This window comes from Octopus bimaculoides, chromosome 9 (genome assembly GCF_001194135.2).
Source record: "Octopus bimaculoides isolate UCB-OBI-ISO-001 chromosome 9, ASM119413v2, whole genome shotgun sequence".
Classification (NCBI taxonomy): domain Eukaryota; kingdom Metazoa; phylum Mollusca; class Cephalopoda; order Octopoda; family Octopodidae; genus Octopus; species Octopus bimaculoides.
This window is the reverse complement of record NC_068989.1, coordinates 137,844-155,231: the sequence shown is the minus strand read 5'-3', so window position 1 is coordinate 155,231 and position 17,388 is coordinate 137,844. Positions and strand designations below refer to the sequence as shown.

Sequence of the window (17,388 nt, the reverse complement as noted above, 5' to 3'; positions counted from 1 at the left end):
AAAACAAATTCTACTTGTAACAAGCAAGTTAATATGTAATTCTATTTCAGAACAGAAAAAGGGAAATAGCTAATTATAAACATCATATAAAGTAACAGGTAAATAATCGAATACTTCAAAGTGCTCAGATTCTTACTTCGAAGTGTTCATAATCTTCTCCATATTCCTCCAAAGAAGCTATCTGCATCTGTTCTGCAATCCATTCTTCACAGTCTGCATGTTCTCTTCGGAACGCATGAATATTTTTCGACTCTTCCAGTTTAACACGGCGCTCAGCTGAGAGCTGTTTCAGTTTATTCAACATATCATACAGACCATCCTAAATGGACAAGTTATTAATTGATTAGAAAAAAAAAAACATGTAAAAGACTGTCAACAAATAGAATACAACTGTTATAAAATTGTACAAGATATATTTTACAAATCAATATCACATTTACAAAACAATTAAAAAAAAAAGTAAAAAAAATTTCAACCATTGTATTTACTGTAAAGTTTTAACCATTTACTCATAGAAGAATGAGTGAGTGAGTGAGTGAGTGAATGGATGTGAGTGTGTTTGTGTGTCCCCCCAGTACAGGGCTAGAGCTTTATCAATCCTGGAAGGATGAAAGACAAAAGTGACTTCAATGGGACTTGGTGGGATTTGAAGTGTTACCCTTTCAGCAGGCAGCCAGAACTCTCCAAATCTTCAATATGTTCAATGAATACAAGCATAAACTATAATGTGCAACTATTTAGAAAGAAATTGTGTTCTTAGAGAAAAGTCTTTAAAGAAAATTCTAACCTGTGTTTTACGAATCATTGAAGGATTATCACTGCCACTTTTAATGAGTCTGGTAGCTTCTTTGCCAAGTGCATTAGCCACACCTTGATAGGTCTGTCGGTCAGTCTCTAACACCTTATTCTTTGCCAACAGCCTGTCAGCAGCATTTTCATCTTTACCATAATCCGTGCTTGATAAAATCTCCATTTGGTAGTTAATCCAGCTAGTTACTTCTGCTACTTCTGATAAATACTTTGAAAACAAATTTTGAAGTCCATTTTTATCGTGATTAACAAAATGAAATAAATTTAACTGGAAAAAGAATTTTTTCCGACACAAACTGGTACATGTAAGATTTGATTAGCATTTGAACCTTAAAAAAAGGTCCAAAATAATTCCAATAACTGGCTAATATGTTGCATAATTTGCTTGTTTAATCAATGGGTTCAAAAATACAATGAACACATAATATGTCCATAGAAATCTATCAGTAATTTTAAGGAAGTAAAATATATGCTAAAATAAATAAATAAATAAAAGAATGAGAGAACGTAGAGCTGTGGTGTCAGGATTATATTTCTAATATCATATTGATTCCATGATCAGTAAATGATGTGGAAACAAACACTGAAATATATAATGAGCAGAAATAAATGAATCTACTTTGATTAACGATGGCAATGAAATGAATATCTATTCAAATCTAAGTTCAGCTGCTGAAAGAGGTTGATGGAGAGAATATAATCAACTACATGAGTTTATAATTGATACTTAGTTTATCAACCAGATCAGAATTTTAACTAAAATTTGGTAGGATTTGAACTTAAATTATTGTCCTCATTTACTTCAATACTACAACTGTTTTTAGCTTTCACACCCTGCTAAGGCTGATGCTACTGAAATCGAAATGAAATGAAATGTTTGTCATCTAAAAATTTCTACAATAATTAGTGTTATCACCATCATATATCTCTGATTGAGAGATAAGCACTCCCACCCCAGGTTTGTTAACATTTCTATTAATGCTCCCTTTGGTGGAGATGAAATGACTCTCCATTCCACCGTAACTTTCCATACACAAGCATCATCCACATGCCATCAAGACACTTTATGTCAAACCTGTATCATTACCAAGAGCAGAGACCTCAAAGACATTTCCCAATATTGAAATGGAAGAAGTGCCACTCCCAAACGGTGGAAGGAATCCAGGGTAGAAGGAGACCCAGGAAGACATGGGATGAGGTATTGAAGCATGACCTTTGAATGTTGGGCCTCACAGAGGCAATGGCAAAAGACAGAGACCTCTGGAGGTATGCTGTGACTGAGAAGACCCGGCAAATAAAGTGAGTACACAGCTGTAACTTACACCAGTGTCGCAAAACCAGCCCACTCAAAAGTACTGTGCTTGAGGAGACCTATTGAGTCAAGTACATCAACATCAGCAATATCAAAATCAAATCAAATGGAAATTGTAGTTGTGAGCCCCGTCCTGGTAGCACGTAAAAAGCACCATCTGAATGTGGCCGATGCCAGTGCCACCTCGACTGGCTTCTGTGTCGGTGGCACGTAAAAAGCACCATCCGATCGTGGTCGATGCCAGCTCCTCTGGCCCCTTGTGCCAGTGGCACGTAAAAAGCACCCACTACACTCTCGGAGTGGTTGGCATTAGGAAGGGCATCCAGCTGTAGAAACACTGCCAGATCAGATTGGCTTCCCAGACCCCAGTCGAACTGTCCAACCCATGCCAGCATGGAAAACAGACGTAAAATGATGATGATGATGAGTCTCATCCCTTTAACAAAACAAAGAGACAATTATTACACACATCAAGGATAGTCTTCTCTTTCACATTTTCTAGTATGGGCCAACATACAATTAAAATCCTCAAAATCACTCTAAACGTTAGGCCTCACAATTACAGATCATCTCCCTTAGCAATCTCACTAACATTCATAACGTAGCAAAAATAAAACTGCATGCCAAAAATTGGTTTTTCTCTTTAGGGCCAGAAAATTAGTGACTGTATGGAGTAGAAGTGAGAAACACCATGAATTACTGTTCACACATCTGGCAAAGAACTGTTACACATACGTATTAGACCTCATCTAAAATCAAAACACTCAGTTGAGTGGCAAAGATTTTCTCTCCTTCACACTACTGTCTCCTCATTACTTACTCTAAAACTATAACAATGTAGGAGGCATGCTGTTTCCTCTTTTAAAACTACAATGGATACTGCACCTCAGAATAGCAAGTTACTTCCTCACTCAGACCTCAAGAATCGTCTACATCTACCTCAGCAGATGTTGATAATCAGATGTTCAAACTGAACACCAAACTATATCAAAATTAATAGCTTGGTGATGAATGGAGAGAAAAGGGTCATAGGTTTTGATCCTTTCTACTAAATACTAATACAAACAATTGTGAATATTTATTTCTTATGGAAGTAATCATTTGACTTAAATAAATATTTATACCTTCTGAGTTTGTAAAGACAAATCTAGATTCTTCTTTCTGATCTTATATTTACGAAGTAGGTCATCCCAAGAGAGTTGCAGGTCCTGGCATTTGTCTTTTATAGACTTAGAAGCAAAGTGTTGTTCCTGAATGAGTTTTGCTCCAGTAGATAAAACTTTGTCTATCAAGGGTTGATGACCTTGAATTTCAACACCCAATTTCTAAAAATAAAGAAAAAAACAAAAAACAAAAAGAAATGAAGCGATAGTTTTAAATATGAAAGAGAAGAATTTCACAAGGACACCTTTTTTTTTTTTTTTTAATATATTTTATAAAAAAATCAATTCAGTGATTTACTTTTCATGAATCAAAATAAGAAAGTGAAATTGAAATTCAATAAAAGCCTGAAATTTTAATTAATTCCTATTTCAATTTTCTATAAAATTTCCATTTTAAATTTAGGAAAAAAGGGCACATTAGGTACAGTAATCCAAACTACATTATACTTGAGGGGACAGGTAGAATGAACAATGTGGGAATGAATTTGATTACAAGTATACACAATCAGAGTTGAGTTGCATGAAGTATAATAGTGAATTCTAATAAGCTACATTGATATAAACAGCTAAAAGCAGGAATACAAAGTCAACCATCTAAAATTTCAGAAGTTTCAAGAAGCAACAGGCTATTATTTCAGTCCATATTTCCTAAATGATGGATACCCTGAACCCCAAACAAAAGCTAATTAGGATCATTCCCCACTAAATGTCCAGTTTTGATAAAGAGAATCAATTTTCAAAAATATAAAAGCATTACATTTTTAAATATTTTAAAAACATAATTTTTTCTTTTAACAAATAAATTTATTAATTTTTAAGTAACACACTTTTCTGAGAGGTATCAATAAAGCTAAAATCAAAAAACTCAAAAAAATTGGGAAAGGAAAACAATATTAGTCAATGGTTAACATTATTTATATCGTTCAGCAAGTAAGGGGAACAACTCTAAACTTGATTCAGTCTTATTAGACCTCATCAGTGAAGTGTAGACATTGTAACTTTTGAAATAGTTTATGAGTAAATCACAAAGTAAATGGACAATAGTGTACAATAGTAAACAGAAAAAAAAAACACTAATAAACAAAACACACAAGATGATTTTGTTTTTATTTTAAGAAATATCTGTAGATATTGTGTTGTTACCAAAATTGGGAAAGAAAATGTGCCCACAAAATCACAGAGTATCATACCTGATGTTTTGTGTGCAAATTCTGAGCCTCCAACAGGGTTTTACCATAATTAGTAGAAGAGACACTATGTAGCTTTTCTTTGATCCATAGAAGTTCATTATCAACATCAAAATTCATTTGGTGCCAACCATAAGCTTGATTCAAAGTTTGCTTACGGGAATTAAACTTAGGTGTCAGTTTTTCAAATCTGAAATAAAAAAGAAAACAGTCAGAGTTAATCAAATAAAATTCATAAAAAAAAACCAAGCTATAGATAACAATATTTGAAACAACATAACTAATATTACACAATATAAATCACAAGTATTACAAAAATAAAAAATAAAATTTAGTCAAACTAAATGGATTGTTAATTTGATCAGAAAAAAATCCTTTGAAATGATTCTTTAATGTTGCAAAAAGAAGAATTAACTTATATCTGAAATAATGAAATGAAAATAAACTTCTTTAAAATCAACTACATTTTTAACAGGTGCCAGCATGATTGAGCAGTAAAAAGCTTGCTTCCCAGCCACAGCTTACCAGGTTCAGTCTCATTGCATGGCACCTTGGACAATTTTCTTCTACTATAGCCCTGAGTTGGCCAAAGCCTTGTGAGTGAATCTGGTAGGCAGAACCTCAAAGAAGCCTGTCACATGTGTTAATATGTATGTTCAACTGTTAAAGGCCTCAGGATAATATGGTAAGCTAACGAAAAAGATGAGAAATTCTTTGTTTCTGGTAAAGTTTAAGAATTCAAAAGTGTCTTACTCAATATTAGCTTCATTTACACTCTGAATAATGTTAGCTTTGTTTTTGGGATCAGCTTTAGCTAATTCTTGACTTTGGCAAGTTATAACTTTCAAATTCTCTCCAATTGATGCTTTCTCATTTTCAAGGTTCTGAGGAATAAAATAAGAATGAAATTCTCAAGAAAGAAACTAGAATTCATTTTCAATTTTCAAAAAGGTAAAAAGAAAAAAGTAAATATATTTGTAAATTGATAATTTTGCTAACCTAATTTGTACCTTATTATCATCATCATCATCATTTAATGTTTACGTTCCAATGCTAGCATGGATTGGACAGTTTAGTTGGATATGATGGGTCCGAAGACTGAATTAGACTCTAGTGTCTGCTTTGGCATGGGTTTTTTTTTTATGGCTAGATGCTCTTCCTAACACCAGCCCTTTTATAGCAGATACAGGATACTTTCTTTTTTGTGTGGTACAAGCAATAATGAAGTTACCATGCAGCCTGAAAGACTAGGATTTCCTTAAACTGGGAGGGCTACTACAGAGGTTTTAGGCAGCTTTATGCTAGGGTATGAAGGATTAGAGTGTGAGAGGATGGGCCAGAACAGAACAGGTTTCTTGCTGTGGAGGCGCTATGAATCTACTTAAGTCGAATTTTCCTATTTATAAAATCATCTCATTTGAACATGTCGGAATTAACTCTTATCTGCTGCTTCCAGTCAGCCAAGTCAGCAAATAAGTTAAAAACTGGTCAAATTTATTTATCTTCATATCAGTCATTGACAATAATTAATATGGATGTTACACAAAAATGTAAGCATCTTGAGAGAAATGTTGGGCATAAGAAGCATCAGATGAGGTGTACAAGAGAGATGACTGCACTGGTAAGGTCATGTGATGCTTATGGATGAGGAGAGCAGTGTGAAGAAGTACCAACCTCCAACAGTGGAGGGAACCTGTGGAAGAGGTAGACCCAAGAAGACATGGGACAAGGTGATGAAGCACGATCTTCTAACTTCGGACCTCATGGAGGCAAAGGCAAGTGACTGAGACCTTTGGTGATAAGCTGTGCTTGAGAAGACCCATCAAGCCAAGTGAATTTGCAGTCGTGGCTGACGCCAGTGTAGTGTAACTGGCACTCATGCCAGTGACACGTAGAGAGCACCCTTCGAATGTTGGTCAATATGCTGTGCTTGAGAAGAATCGTCAAGCCAAGTGGAATCACAGTTATGGCTGTTGCCAGTGTCATGTACCTGGCACCCATGCCAGTGGCACGTAAAAAGCATCCTTTGAACTTGGGACCTCACAGTGGCAGTGACCACAACATTTGGCAATATAGCATGCTTGAGAAGACCTGTCAAGCCAAGTGAGATTGTAGCTGTGGTCAATGCTGGTGTTTCGCAACTGGCACATAAAAAGCACCCACTCTTGGAATGGTTGGTGACAGGAAGGGCATCCAGCTGTAAAAACTATGCTAAACCAGATTGGAACCTAGTGCAGCTCCTCAGCTTACCAGTTATTAATCAAACCATCCAACTCAGAACATGTCCCAATCTTTTGGAAGGATCAGAATTTTAGACAAGGGGAAAAAATTGAAAATTAAATCCAACTTCATTTGTACCTTTGAAAACCTCATTTATATGATAAAAGTTTTATGGGCACATAGAAACCTAAATTATTTGTAAGTTTAGTGAGCAGAAAGTGCTCTTAAAAAGGGGAATATATTAGGAATGTTTTTGAAAATACTTTATCCTTCATAAATGGACACTTTATTGAAAATATTCTTGTGACTATATAGCTGGATGCAACCAACTCAAAAGGATCATAAAATGAGAGTTTGGAAAATATGATTCCCGTAGATCAAATTTTAAATATAGTCAGGATCAAATTACAATTCTTGATGCTTGTAGAGATAATATCCATTAAAGAGTTAAGGAAAAATACAAACCTGGTGTTTCTTTAGAAGATCTTTACAATTCCGAAGATCAGACCCAACATCTTCACATCTGACTTTGTTACCAAGTTCTGTTATACTTACCTAATATTAAAAAAAAAAATTGTAAAATAAAATATGTTCTAATGCTTAGTTTGAGTAATATTCAATAAATATTTAGTGAAAACATCAAAGGAATGCATTTATAATTCACTTTGTTCAATTTTTAAGTCCAGCATTTGTACTTTAGAGATCAGATCATATAATTCACTCAGATATGGCAAATCCCAAGTCATCAACACTTTACAACCACAAGGAGACAATCAACCTAACTTCTTCATAGCAATATTCAACCCCCTGGCTTCAAGTAGTTGTAATACAATATAGATGTCTGTTTTATTTAATTTTTTTAATCAATATCCAATGTTATTAAATATTTCATCTTTCAACTATAAATATTAGCAGTAAAAATCCCTATCATGTTTAAGCATTAACAGAAAAGTTGGAATATAATAACAGAAAAGTAGAGAATCAAAACTTACAATGGAATCATCAACACTCTTATTGAGATTTCCTATCTGTGAAGCATGGTTTAAAGTACTGGACTGATTTACAGAATTTTTATATAATTCTTCCCACTGTTTATTCACTTGACTGAGAATTTCTTGCACCTCTTTAGAGTTTTCATGACCAGAATCAAGCATAGCCTTTCCATCCTACCAAAGAATAAATGATATAAACATTAAAACAAAATCATAAACATCAGTTTTATTAATGTAAAATGAACAAAAATCATTTGATCAGTAAGTTTTTACTCTACACACACACACACACACACACTTGAAAATTTATTCAAATAGATATGACATTTAGCATGAAATGAATATTGTGTGTGTGGCACAAATATAGCTGTGTGGTTATGAAGTTCAGTTTTCAACCAAATGGTTTTGGGTTCAGTCCATTGTGTGGCAGCCAGAGCAAGTTTCTTCTAGGATTTTATCCTATATATGGCTGCTCTTGCACATTGGAAAAAAAAAAATATATCTTTCTATTTGTACTTTAAAATATAGATTTCTCTTATTTTCTACTACAGGAAAATAAAACTCATCACATATAGTCTCTCTTTATATTACTTCAAGTAAACTAAAACAGAAACATAGTATTTAATCTTTTCTTCCTATTGGAGCAAGGTATTTTTTTTTCATATCTACCCAGGCCTATTCCCCATTTTTTTTAGGAGGGAGTAGCCACAACAAGACACACAGCAGACATTCCATTCATTTCCCATCTCAAAGAGGTGAGCTCCATTCTATGCTCGGGTCAAGGCATAGAATGCAACCCCTAATATCAGCAGCGCGGCCTGACAGCATATGTTGGTTTACCCCTGCCGCATCATGCTGGTGCTGTATTCCTTTGAGCAACATCCAGATTCACTCATCCATCCACAAACACTCTCCAAGCTTTCCAATCATTTAGAAACTCTCTTGCCTTTCTCACTCCAACACCTCTAACCACCAAAGCTTCCCTCACTCCATCCATCCACACAAACTGAGGTCTGCCTCTGGTTCTGCTGCCTTCATCACCCTCCTTACCATCCTTTCCATGTCCACCAAACCACCTCAATATTCATCTATCCATTTTGGTTGTTAGTTTTTCTCTCATTCCTGCTTGCCTTCACACCTCCTCATTCTGTCCATCCGTGTCAAACCAACCATAGCCCTCAGTCATCTCATCTCAAACACACGTAGTCACCTCCTTTCTGCCTCTCTCAGCCCCCACATCTCTGCACCATATAACATTGTCAGCTCAATCACACCTCTTTTTATTTCCATACTCAACCTTTTATATCTCAGCATAACTTTCACAACTCCAAATATTTTACTCCCCCCCTCACTCTATATCCCACTTCCTCAGCCAACCCCATCCCCATCTGTCGTCACATGTGATCCCAGATCCTTAAAAACGCTCACCTCCTCTAACATCTCACCATTTATACTCACATCCATCCTACCAGCCATTCCATCTCTCAAACATCACTTTACTCTTAGCTACATTCTCTTTCAGTTTCCTCCTCTCACACACTCTTCCAAACTCTACCACCAGTCTCCTCAGTTGCTCTTCCGAATCCACCACCAGTGCTGTATCATCAGCAAACAACAACAACTGACTCACCTGCCATTTTTCTCCATTTTCTTCCACCATTTGGGTTCCCCTACCAAAGGTTCTAGCATTTACCTCTCTCACCACACCATCCATATATAAATTAAACAGCCATGGAGACATAACACAACCCTGTCTTAACCCCACCTTCACATCAAACCACTCACTTCACCACCAAAATATCTCTATAAAAACTCTGAGCAGCTTTCAACAATCTACCATCTACTCCATACAACTGCAATACCTGCCACATTGCATTCTTGTCCACAAGGTCATATGCCTTCTCTAAATCCATAAAGGCCCAATACACCTCCCTCCCTTTTGCCAAAAACTTCTCACACATCTGCCTTATTATAAATATTTGATCTGCACACCCCGTTTCCACTCCTAAAACCACACTGCTCCTCCCCCTTACAATCAGAATTCTCCCATATAGTTTACCAACCACACAGAAGACTTCTACCCTTAAAATTTCTACACGTACATTTATCCCCTTTCCCCTTGTACAGTGGCACTATACAGGCACTGCACCAGTCCTTTGGTACTCTTCCAGCCATATAACAAGCATTCATAAGCCTCAGTAACCATTCAATCACTGTCACCCCTTTCTTTCTTTAAGCATTCCACTGTATACCCATCTGTATCTGGTGCCTTCCGGTTTGCCATCTTCTGCAAGGATTCCCTTACCTCTCTTCCAATTGCACCGTACTGCCATTCCCAACAACAGGCATTCTCCTCTCTCCTTTAACAGCCACTATACTTGCCTCCCTAACATTCTCCACATTTAACAGCTCACTAAAATACACTGCCCATCTCCTTTGTACATCCTTGCTTCCATTTACATCCTTCACCCTTTCTTCCCTTCCTTCAACCACCTTTCTTACCCTCTGCACCTCTTTCCAGAACATCTTTTTATTTCAGGTAAGGTAATGGGAGAAAATGCAGATTAGTCAAATTTAAAATGTAAAACCAAAACAAAAAAAAAAAAAAAAAAAAAAAAAAAAGAAACAGTCAGTTTTGTAACTATTATAAAGACCCAAAGAATTTGACCAAAATAGCCATCACTTTGGACAGGATTGATGCAGAAGTACTTTAGAAACAAAATTGCAAAATGGTGTTCTTTCAGACTATGATTGACAACATCATCAAAAAACAAAACAAATAAAATCCTACAAAACTCCAAAATACCTTATTCAAAGACTGAAGCCATTCACTGTTAGCCTTTAGCTCAGCTTCAAAAGCTTGGTGTTTCAACAAGGCAGCTGATACATTAGTGGCATCTTTAGAGGAGTCTTTAACTGATTGGTTTTTGTTTTTGATCCATTCAGACAGCTGAAAGAAATTAGAAAAAAAACATCAGAATAGATTCATCTGAAAATAGAAATAGTGCTGTTCCTACATTACATTAGGCTACCATTTAAGATTTTCATTGATGCTTTGATGCAGCCTTGTTATTACGTCTTTCCTGCAGTTTCATTCATTTCTGACAATCACTGTATTGATCTAGTCAAACAGATGCCACAAAAAAAAAAAAAAAAAAAAAAAAAAAAAAAAAAAATGAAAATGCTTTGAAACTGGAATCTTGGTTGCAGACTTCTGTTGAGGAAAGATGGGTTACTTTAAATCACATAAAACCATTTGAAAGCTCCCCACTCTGTTTTGAAACCTTAAATATTCAACACCTCCACTCATTTGGCTCCACCTTCTAATATCAAATGGTTTCACAGGTTACAGGTAAATATTCTCTTTTGTGGGCTAAGAAAATAAAAATACATAACTGAATTAATCTGCAATATGAAAAAATTACCAAAGATGATCTTTAGAGAAGCTACTTACTTCATTAGCATTACGCTTGAATTCAAGAAATTTCCTAGCCTTTTCTAAGTCGTCTGCCCGTTGTAAAGCCTTTTCTTTCACTGCAGCTCGATGCTGCAGAATTTGGTTCTTACGTTTACCAATACTAAAAAAAAATTAGATGATAGTAAACATGTAAACTTATGTGGAATTTTGAGAAAAAAAACACATCATCTTTATTTTAAACTTTCTTTTTTATGTCTAATGCTGGGATTGTAGTCATAGCCATTGCCAGTGGCATGTAAAAAGCACCCCTACACTCTTGGAGCGGTTGGCATTGGACGTTCAGCCATAGAAACCGTGCCAAATCAGATTGGAACCTGATGCAGCTCCTCAGCTTACCAGTTTTCAGTCAAACCGTCCAACCCATGCCAGCATAGAAAGTGGATGTTAAATAATGATGATATTAAGTCAATACATGAACAAATGCATACACAATCTTTTTATAAGAATTTCAGAATCTTTTCAGGTTTGATTTTATTTGATCTTTTGTAAATATGTAAATTATTTTCAAAAGTATGTGTTAAAACAAAATAAAGTTAGTAACCATTAAAAAAAAAAAAAGTTCAGAATTCCATATTTATCAAACCATCTTTGTTCTTAATTTCTTTGCAGCCAGCCACCCACTTCATTTAAATTAAACATTAATAACATTAACATAGCTTCAATTTCCAGCTTTAGAAAGTATGTTTGTTTCATTAATTATAAGGGTCAACTTAACCGTATAACAGACTTCCAAATAAAGCATTTATTGACAGCAAGCTACAGTATACACAGTATTACTGTTGGTCCCCCTAGACAACTGCCAGTGTGCCCAAGCATTAAGAGGATACTGATTATCCTGCCTTTATTGAAGATTTATCAAGTGAAACTTCACCTGTACATTGGACAACTATTCAAAAACCTTCCTTGTTTACTTGCTTCATGCTCTTGCTTAATGGAGCTGGGGGTCATCCCAACTTAGTGGTCCTAGAGATGTCATCATGCACACAGCTGACCAGATCCACCAGTGCTCTCCATCACTGCCAGTCCTATGTCAGACCCTTGAATCCTCCATTTACTATTATAAATTCTCTCTCTAAATGTTTCATTGGTTGTTATTATTCTTATATCACAGCTGCATTGTCTCACAGGCAACAATTATTAACCCTCTTCAAAACTCAAGTGAATTCTCCAGAACAGATTTGCTCTTGCATCTAAACAGTGCTGACCTTATACACACACACAGAATGTAAACTATTCAAAGAAAGGCCATTTGACTGATTGGCATGGAATTGTTTCCCATTCTCCATTCCACTGTAACGTATGGCAGAGAGAGACACTATACTAGCATCTGTTCCACGGTGCCTGTTGATCTCATGTTGTATCCAACTACTCAGGCCTCCACACGAAGCACTCTGCTCAGTCTTGGTTCATCATCAGAAACATCACGCTTCAGGAATTCTATCTCTGCACATGTTTTTCCTACAACTGTCAACTTACAATTCAAGAAGAATAGCAATGACACCGGTCTTCCCAGTCTTCTAAGGACTGGGAAGGCCACAGGCACCGACTCTCCTTCGAGACCAAACCATAAGAAAAAACAAAACAAAACAAAAACAACAAGATTACAAAAACTAGATTTTGTATAATTGTAGAAATCAACATAAAATCTTCAAATGACAGTTCTAGTATCACAATCTGGTCAATCATGACAACCAAATTACCCTCAAGTAACAATTTACTCTCTTTAAAATATAGGACGCATTAAATAATATAGTCCTAGACGCATTGTCTGAAAACAAAATAAGTAGGATGGGCATGGCTGGGATACTTTTGATTATAGGTTTGCTTGATTACAGCTGATTTGGAGTTAAAACAACAGATATTTGTAGGTATTACTTACTGTTCTGAGTCTGGATGTTTTTCATTCAATAATGTATCTGCCTTTTGTTTAAAAGCATTAACCCTTTCATCACCAGCCTTCATTTTGCTACAGAAAAGTTCATTTTGACGAATTTGACACACCACATCATCCAAAGAGTCCTACAAAAAAAAAAATAACAACTGAAATCGTGTGAGATCAACGAAATAATGGCCTATCCACAGAATGATAGAAATTATGTCAAACAAAACATTTCTCTTGAAACATGTCAGAGAAGGCAAAAAAAAGTGATTGAATTGCATTCACTGCTGCAAAACTGGTAAATGGTGGTGAAGCGCCCAAGTTATTAAAGTGTTGGACAGAATGACTGACTTGCAGTATTCAATCTAGACTTCTGTGCTCTGATTTTAAATCCTGCTGAAGTCAACTTTTCCCTTTCTTCCCTTTAGGGTTTATTACACAGCACACCAGCACTGGGTGAATTATTTTCAATCTCTCTGTCTGTCTTGTTCAAATAAATTGAGCTGTGATCAATACTTGGAGAGGAAAGGGCTCTGTTAGGTTTAAACATACTCAAGGCATGCTGTGTCATGCTGACACCCCTATGACTCTACCAGAAGCTCAAGGCTTAAGAAAAGAAGACTATTGCTAATACTATCAATATTACCAGTAAAGAGATAAAGCTGACTGGGACAAGTTTGTTTGGACTAAGAACAATAAAGAACTATGTTGGGTGTAGAAAAGTATTTTGTCTGGAGTTCTATTGTTTAAGTTTTCACAAGCCTATTTTTAAAACATAAGAAAGAAAACCATAATAAGCCAAAGCTGAAAAGTAGAGCATATTTTTAGACAAAAAGAGTACTTTAAGACATTTATACATACTGGTTTTCCAGAAACCTCAAGTAAGGACTCATTTCCACTGTTCAAGTAATCCATATAATCAGCTTCTTTATTGAAGCCCTGTCAAATAAAAATAAAAATTAGTTATTTTTTTTTTACCTTAATAGTTTGTCTCGTAGAGTTATTGGAACTTAAAGTGAATGCTTTAGTCAAGAGATGGTGGTGGTGTTAGTGATAAGCAGAAGAATCTTCTCAACAGCATAGCCAATATATCACATTCCCAGATCTTGTAATTATTCCAACAGCTTCATAAACTGAGATAAGTCGAATTAGGTGACCTACCCAAACTTACAAGACAAAGTAGGCTGTATGTGATTAACTCACAGAACATTGATCATTGTCTAAGATCACAAAGGCTGCATCAGGTTTTCAAGTGGTAACCATAAGGTTATCAGTTGAACACATTGACAATACATTCAGAAAATAAATTCTTTATAAATTGAAATAATAACTATAGATAAAGTATTATCTTATTATTATCAATAGGATTTAAAAAAAAAATTAATTCTATGTTGTTGATGTTATAAGAATTTTTATAAACTTCAAGAAAATGTGAGGTAATTCTTATTTGGAAAGGCAGATCTGGAAGTAAGTAAATCTAGAAACAATAGGATGCAAATATTGGGTTAAAAACTCTTTAGACAGAAGAAGTAAAAAGTTGTTTCATGGGCAACCTTCAACATTTTAGATCTAATGTGCTTTTTCAACCCAGTATTTATATGCTGTTATTTACAATTTTATGTTGTCTAAATTTTATACTTGTTGAATATGTGGAAATATTTTTGGCAATATCCTAAGCTTCTGAAATCTAATGCTCAAATTTTCATTGAATTGCAGAGTCAATGAAAGAGCTTATATGTGATCAGTTGATCTTCTAGGCAGTTAAATCTTTTACCAATAACACCGCAATCTTTAAAAAAAATGGAAGGACATATTGGATAGTCTGAGCTAGACTGGTTAGAATGTCTGATCATAGATTCCTTGACCATAGTTTACCTAAACTAAGCATCAAAAATCTTAGAACCACTAAGGGAGTGTCTACAAGGTTGCTTGATCTATTAGAAAAAACAACCAAATCTCCCTCATCAAGCAATGTAATTCTAGATAGCTCTAACAAAATGTAATATGTTTGATGAGAGATCTGTTCAACTGGAGTTGACCAGAGGCTAAACAACAAATGGAGATACCTGAAGGCTCAAGGTATCCTTCAATTCTTTATGCTTCTTCTGCCAGATATTATCGAGATTATTCTCTTTAATTTTCAGTTTTTTCAAAAGTTCTTCCGTTTTTGCTGTATGACCTCCAGGCAGTTTGACATTCTCCAAATGACGGAATCTGAAAATAAATAAATAAAATTATAAATTTGGAAAGGTTAATTCTATAAGTTTAGTAGTTTTCTCTTAGAAATTGAAAATATGAGCCAATGAACTTTGTGAAATTTGGTTGACAAACATCACCATCATCGTTTAACGTCCACTTTCCATGCTGGCATGGGTTGGACAATTTGACTGAGGACTGGTGAGCCAGATGGCTGCACCAGGCTCCAATCTGATCTGGCAGAGTTTCTACAGCTGGATGCCCTTCCTAACGCCAACCACTCCGAGAGTGTAGTGGATGCTTTTACATGCCACCAGCACGAGGGCCATTCAGGCGGTACTGGCAACGGCCACGCTCAAATGGTGTTTTTACGTGTCACCTGCACAGGAGCCAGTCCAGCAGCACTGGAAACGCCCTCGCTTGAATGCTGTTTTTCACGTACCACCGGCACAAGTGCCAGTAAGGCGACGCTGGTTCAATTTATAGATTTTCTTTCCACAAGCTAATATTTTCATATAATAGATGCAATTAATCATGGAACAGTACTCTCCCCAATTACTTTCAAACGATATACAAAAACACCATCATCATCATCATATTAGACAATAATCAGGACAAAACAAAAATAATAAACCTGATTATAAAAAATTTCAGCATTACTAGTCTTCTAATAGTTCCCCAACCCCTGTATCTCCAGTTTAAGATTACATTAACTCTCAATATAGTTTAAATTATATTACCAGTTTAAAATTACATACCTCTTCCAATCATATATGATTGGAAGAGATATGCATGTTAACTAAAAATTACCTCAGCCAAATATAAATGTCATTGCATTTGGGAATGGTTATTTTCAGTAGAACTTGAAGATAGTTTCACATATTCTCAGTTGGTATTTTTAACATTCACCACATTAGGAACTAAAATGACATAAGCAGCTTCATTAATCTGTAGAAGATTAGCCTATCAGCTAAAAGTCCACTGTTTTGTTTCCCTTCATTGGCAATACACTGTGTCTAGCAATGATACTTTAAAAAAGATTCAATTCCTAGATAACTAGATAAATTTCCCTGCTACAAATAGTGATGGAAATATCTAACTGAATAGGGATTTTTTTGAGCAGCTTGGAAGAGGCTAACATTCATGTCCAGGTTAACAAAAATATCTAAACTGGTCAATAAAATGAAAAATGAGAATCTTCAGAAGACCACTTTATCTTTTGATATTAGCAATCTACAAAAGGAGAATTATATTTTAGAATGAAATATGTATTTATTCACAGATCTTGTTTCGTATGAACACATTTCAATAAATGTAAACTTAAACTTACTTTTCTTTCTTCTGTTCAATTTCTTTTCCTAACTCCTTGTGTTCTTGCAGCATACTTTCAGCTGTCTTATAGTCACGAGGTTTTTCAGAGGATTTCAATTTTGACTCCATAATTTCAGCCCATGCCAACTGAAATGATATATATCACACATTTCACAATGTAACAAACACACTCACACGTACAATATAGTATTTATGTGGTGAGCCTTGAACGCAGAGCCTCTATGAAGATTAGAAAGAAATGCTGTGAACATGCTTCATTGGACAATGTTAGTGTTTGCAAAAGAGACGAGTACATAGACATGTGATGTACATGGATGACAAAAGCTGCATAAAAAAAATGCCAAGCGAGGATGGAACTTGTAGAAGACTTAGACATGGGATGAAGTAGTGATAATCAACCTCAGATACTGGAATTCACAAAATTAATGATAAAGGTTAACATGCAGTGCTAGCGAAAACTTGCATTGTCTTGAAAACTTGGCAGAGGAAACTCTAGAACAGGAATAGGAATGGTGACTGGGATGCATTTACTGCATTCATCTACAGTACCCCACTACTTATACAATATTTTTCTGTCCCTCTTTCATTCACTGAACCTTTCCTCACAGCTCCATCTCTTTGGTACCCCTCCACCTTTACAACAATCACTACATCTTTTACTTCCCCTGACCCTTTCCATATTTCTCTAGCTTCTAATCACCACCTCTTTATGTCCATTTCATGTACCCCTCCATCCACATATCATGGGATAGCCTTTGATCTTCTCCAACATAATCCACCCCACCACCCTTAGCACTCTCTGCCTGCCTGTCTGTATCT

General features: G+C 35.5%; 1 protein-coding gene across 1 annotated transcript in view; it reads right to left on the bottom strand.

The window, feature by feature from the left end:
- Positions 1 to 17,388, bottom strand: part of LOC106868373 (spectrin beta chain, non-erythrocytic 1) — a 183,489-nt gene that overhangs the window by 73,331 nt on the left and 92,770 nt on the right. The window contains exons 31-43 of the mRNA XM_052970308.1: positions 16,568 to 16,695; positions 15,108 to 15,255; positions 13,903 to 13,980; positions 13,042 to 13,181; positions 11,139 to 11,262; positions 10,491 to 10,634; positions 7,685 to 7,858; positions 7,158 to 7,247; positions 5,226 to 5,356; positions 4,476 to 4,662; positions 3,247 to 3,447; positions 788 to 1,018; positions 137 to 319 (exon numbers count right to left, since the gene is read on the bottom strand). Coding sequence (XP_052826268.1) covers positions 137 to 319; positions 788 to 1,018; positions 3,247 to 3,447; positions 4,476 to 4,662; positions 5,226 to 5,356; positions 7,158 to 7,247; positions 7,685 to 7,858; positions 10,491 to 10,634; positions 11,139 to 11,262; positions 13,042 to 13,181; positions 13,903 to 13,980; positions 15,108 to 15,255; positions 16,568 to 16,695 — 1,959 coding nt within the window. The remainder of the gene's footprint in view (positions 1 to 136; positions 320 to 787; positions 1,019 to 3,246; positions 3,448 to 4,475; positions 4,663 to 5,225; positions 5,357 to 7,157; positions 7,248 to 7,684; positions 7,859 to 10,490; positions 10,635 to 11,138; positions 11,263 to 13,041; positions 13,182 to 13,902; positions 13,981 to 15,107; positions 15,256 to 16,567; positions 16,696 to 17,388) is intronic.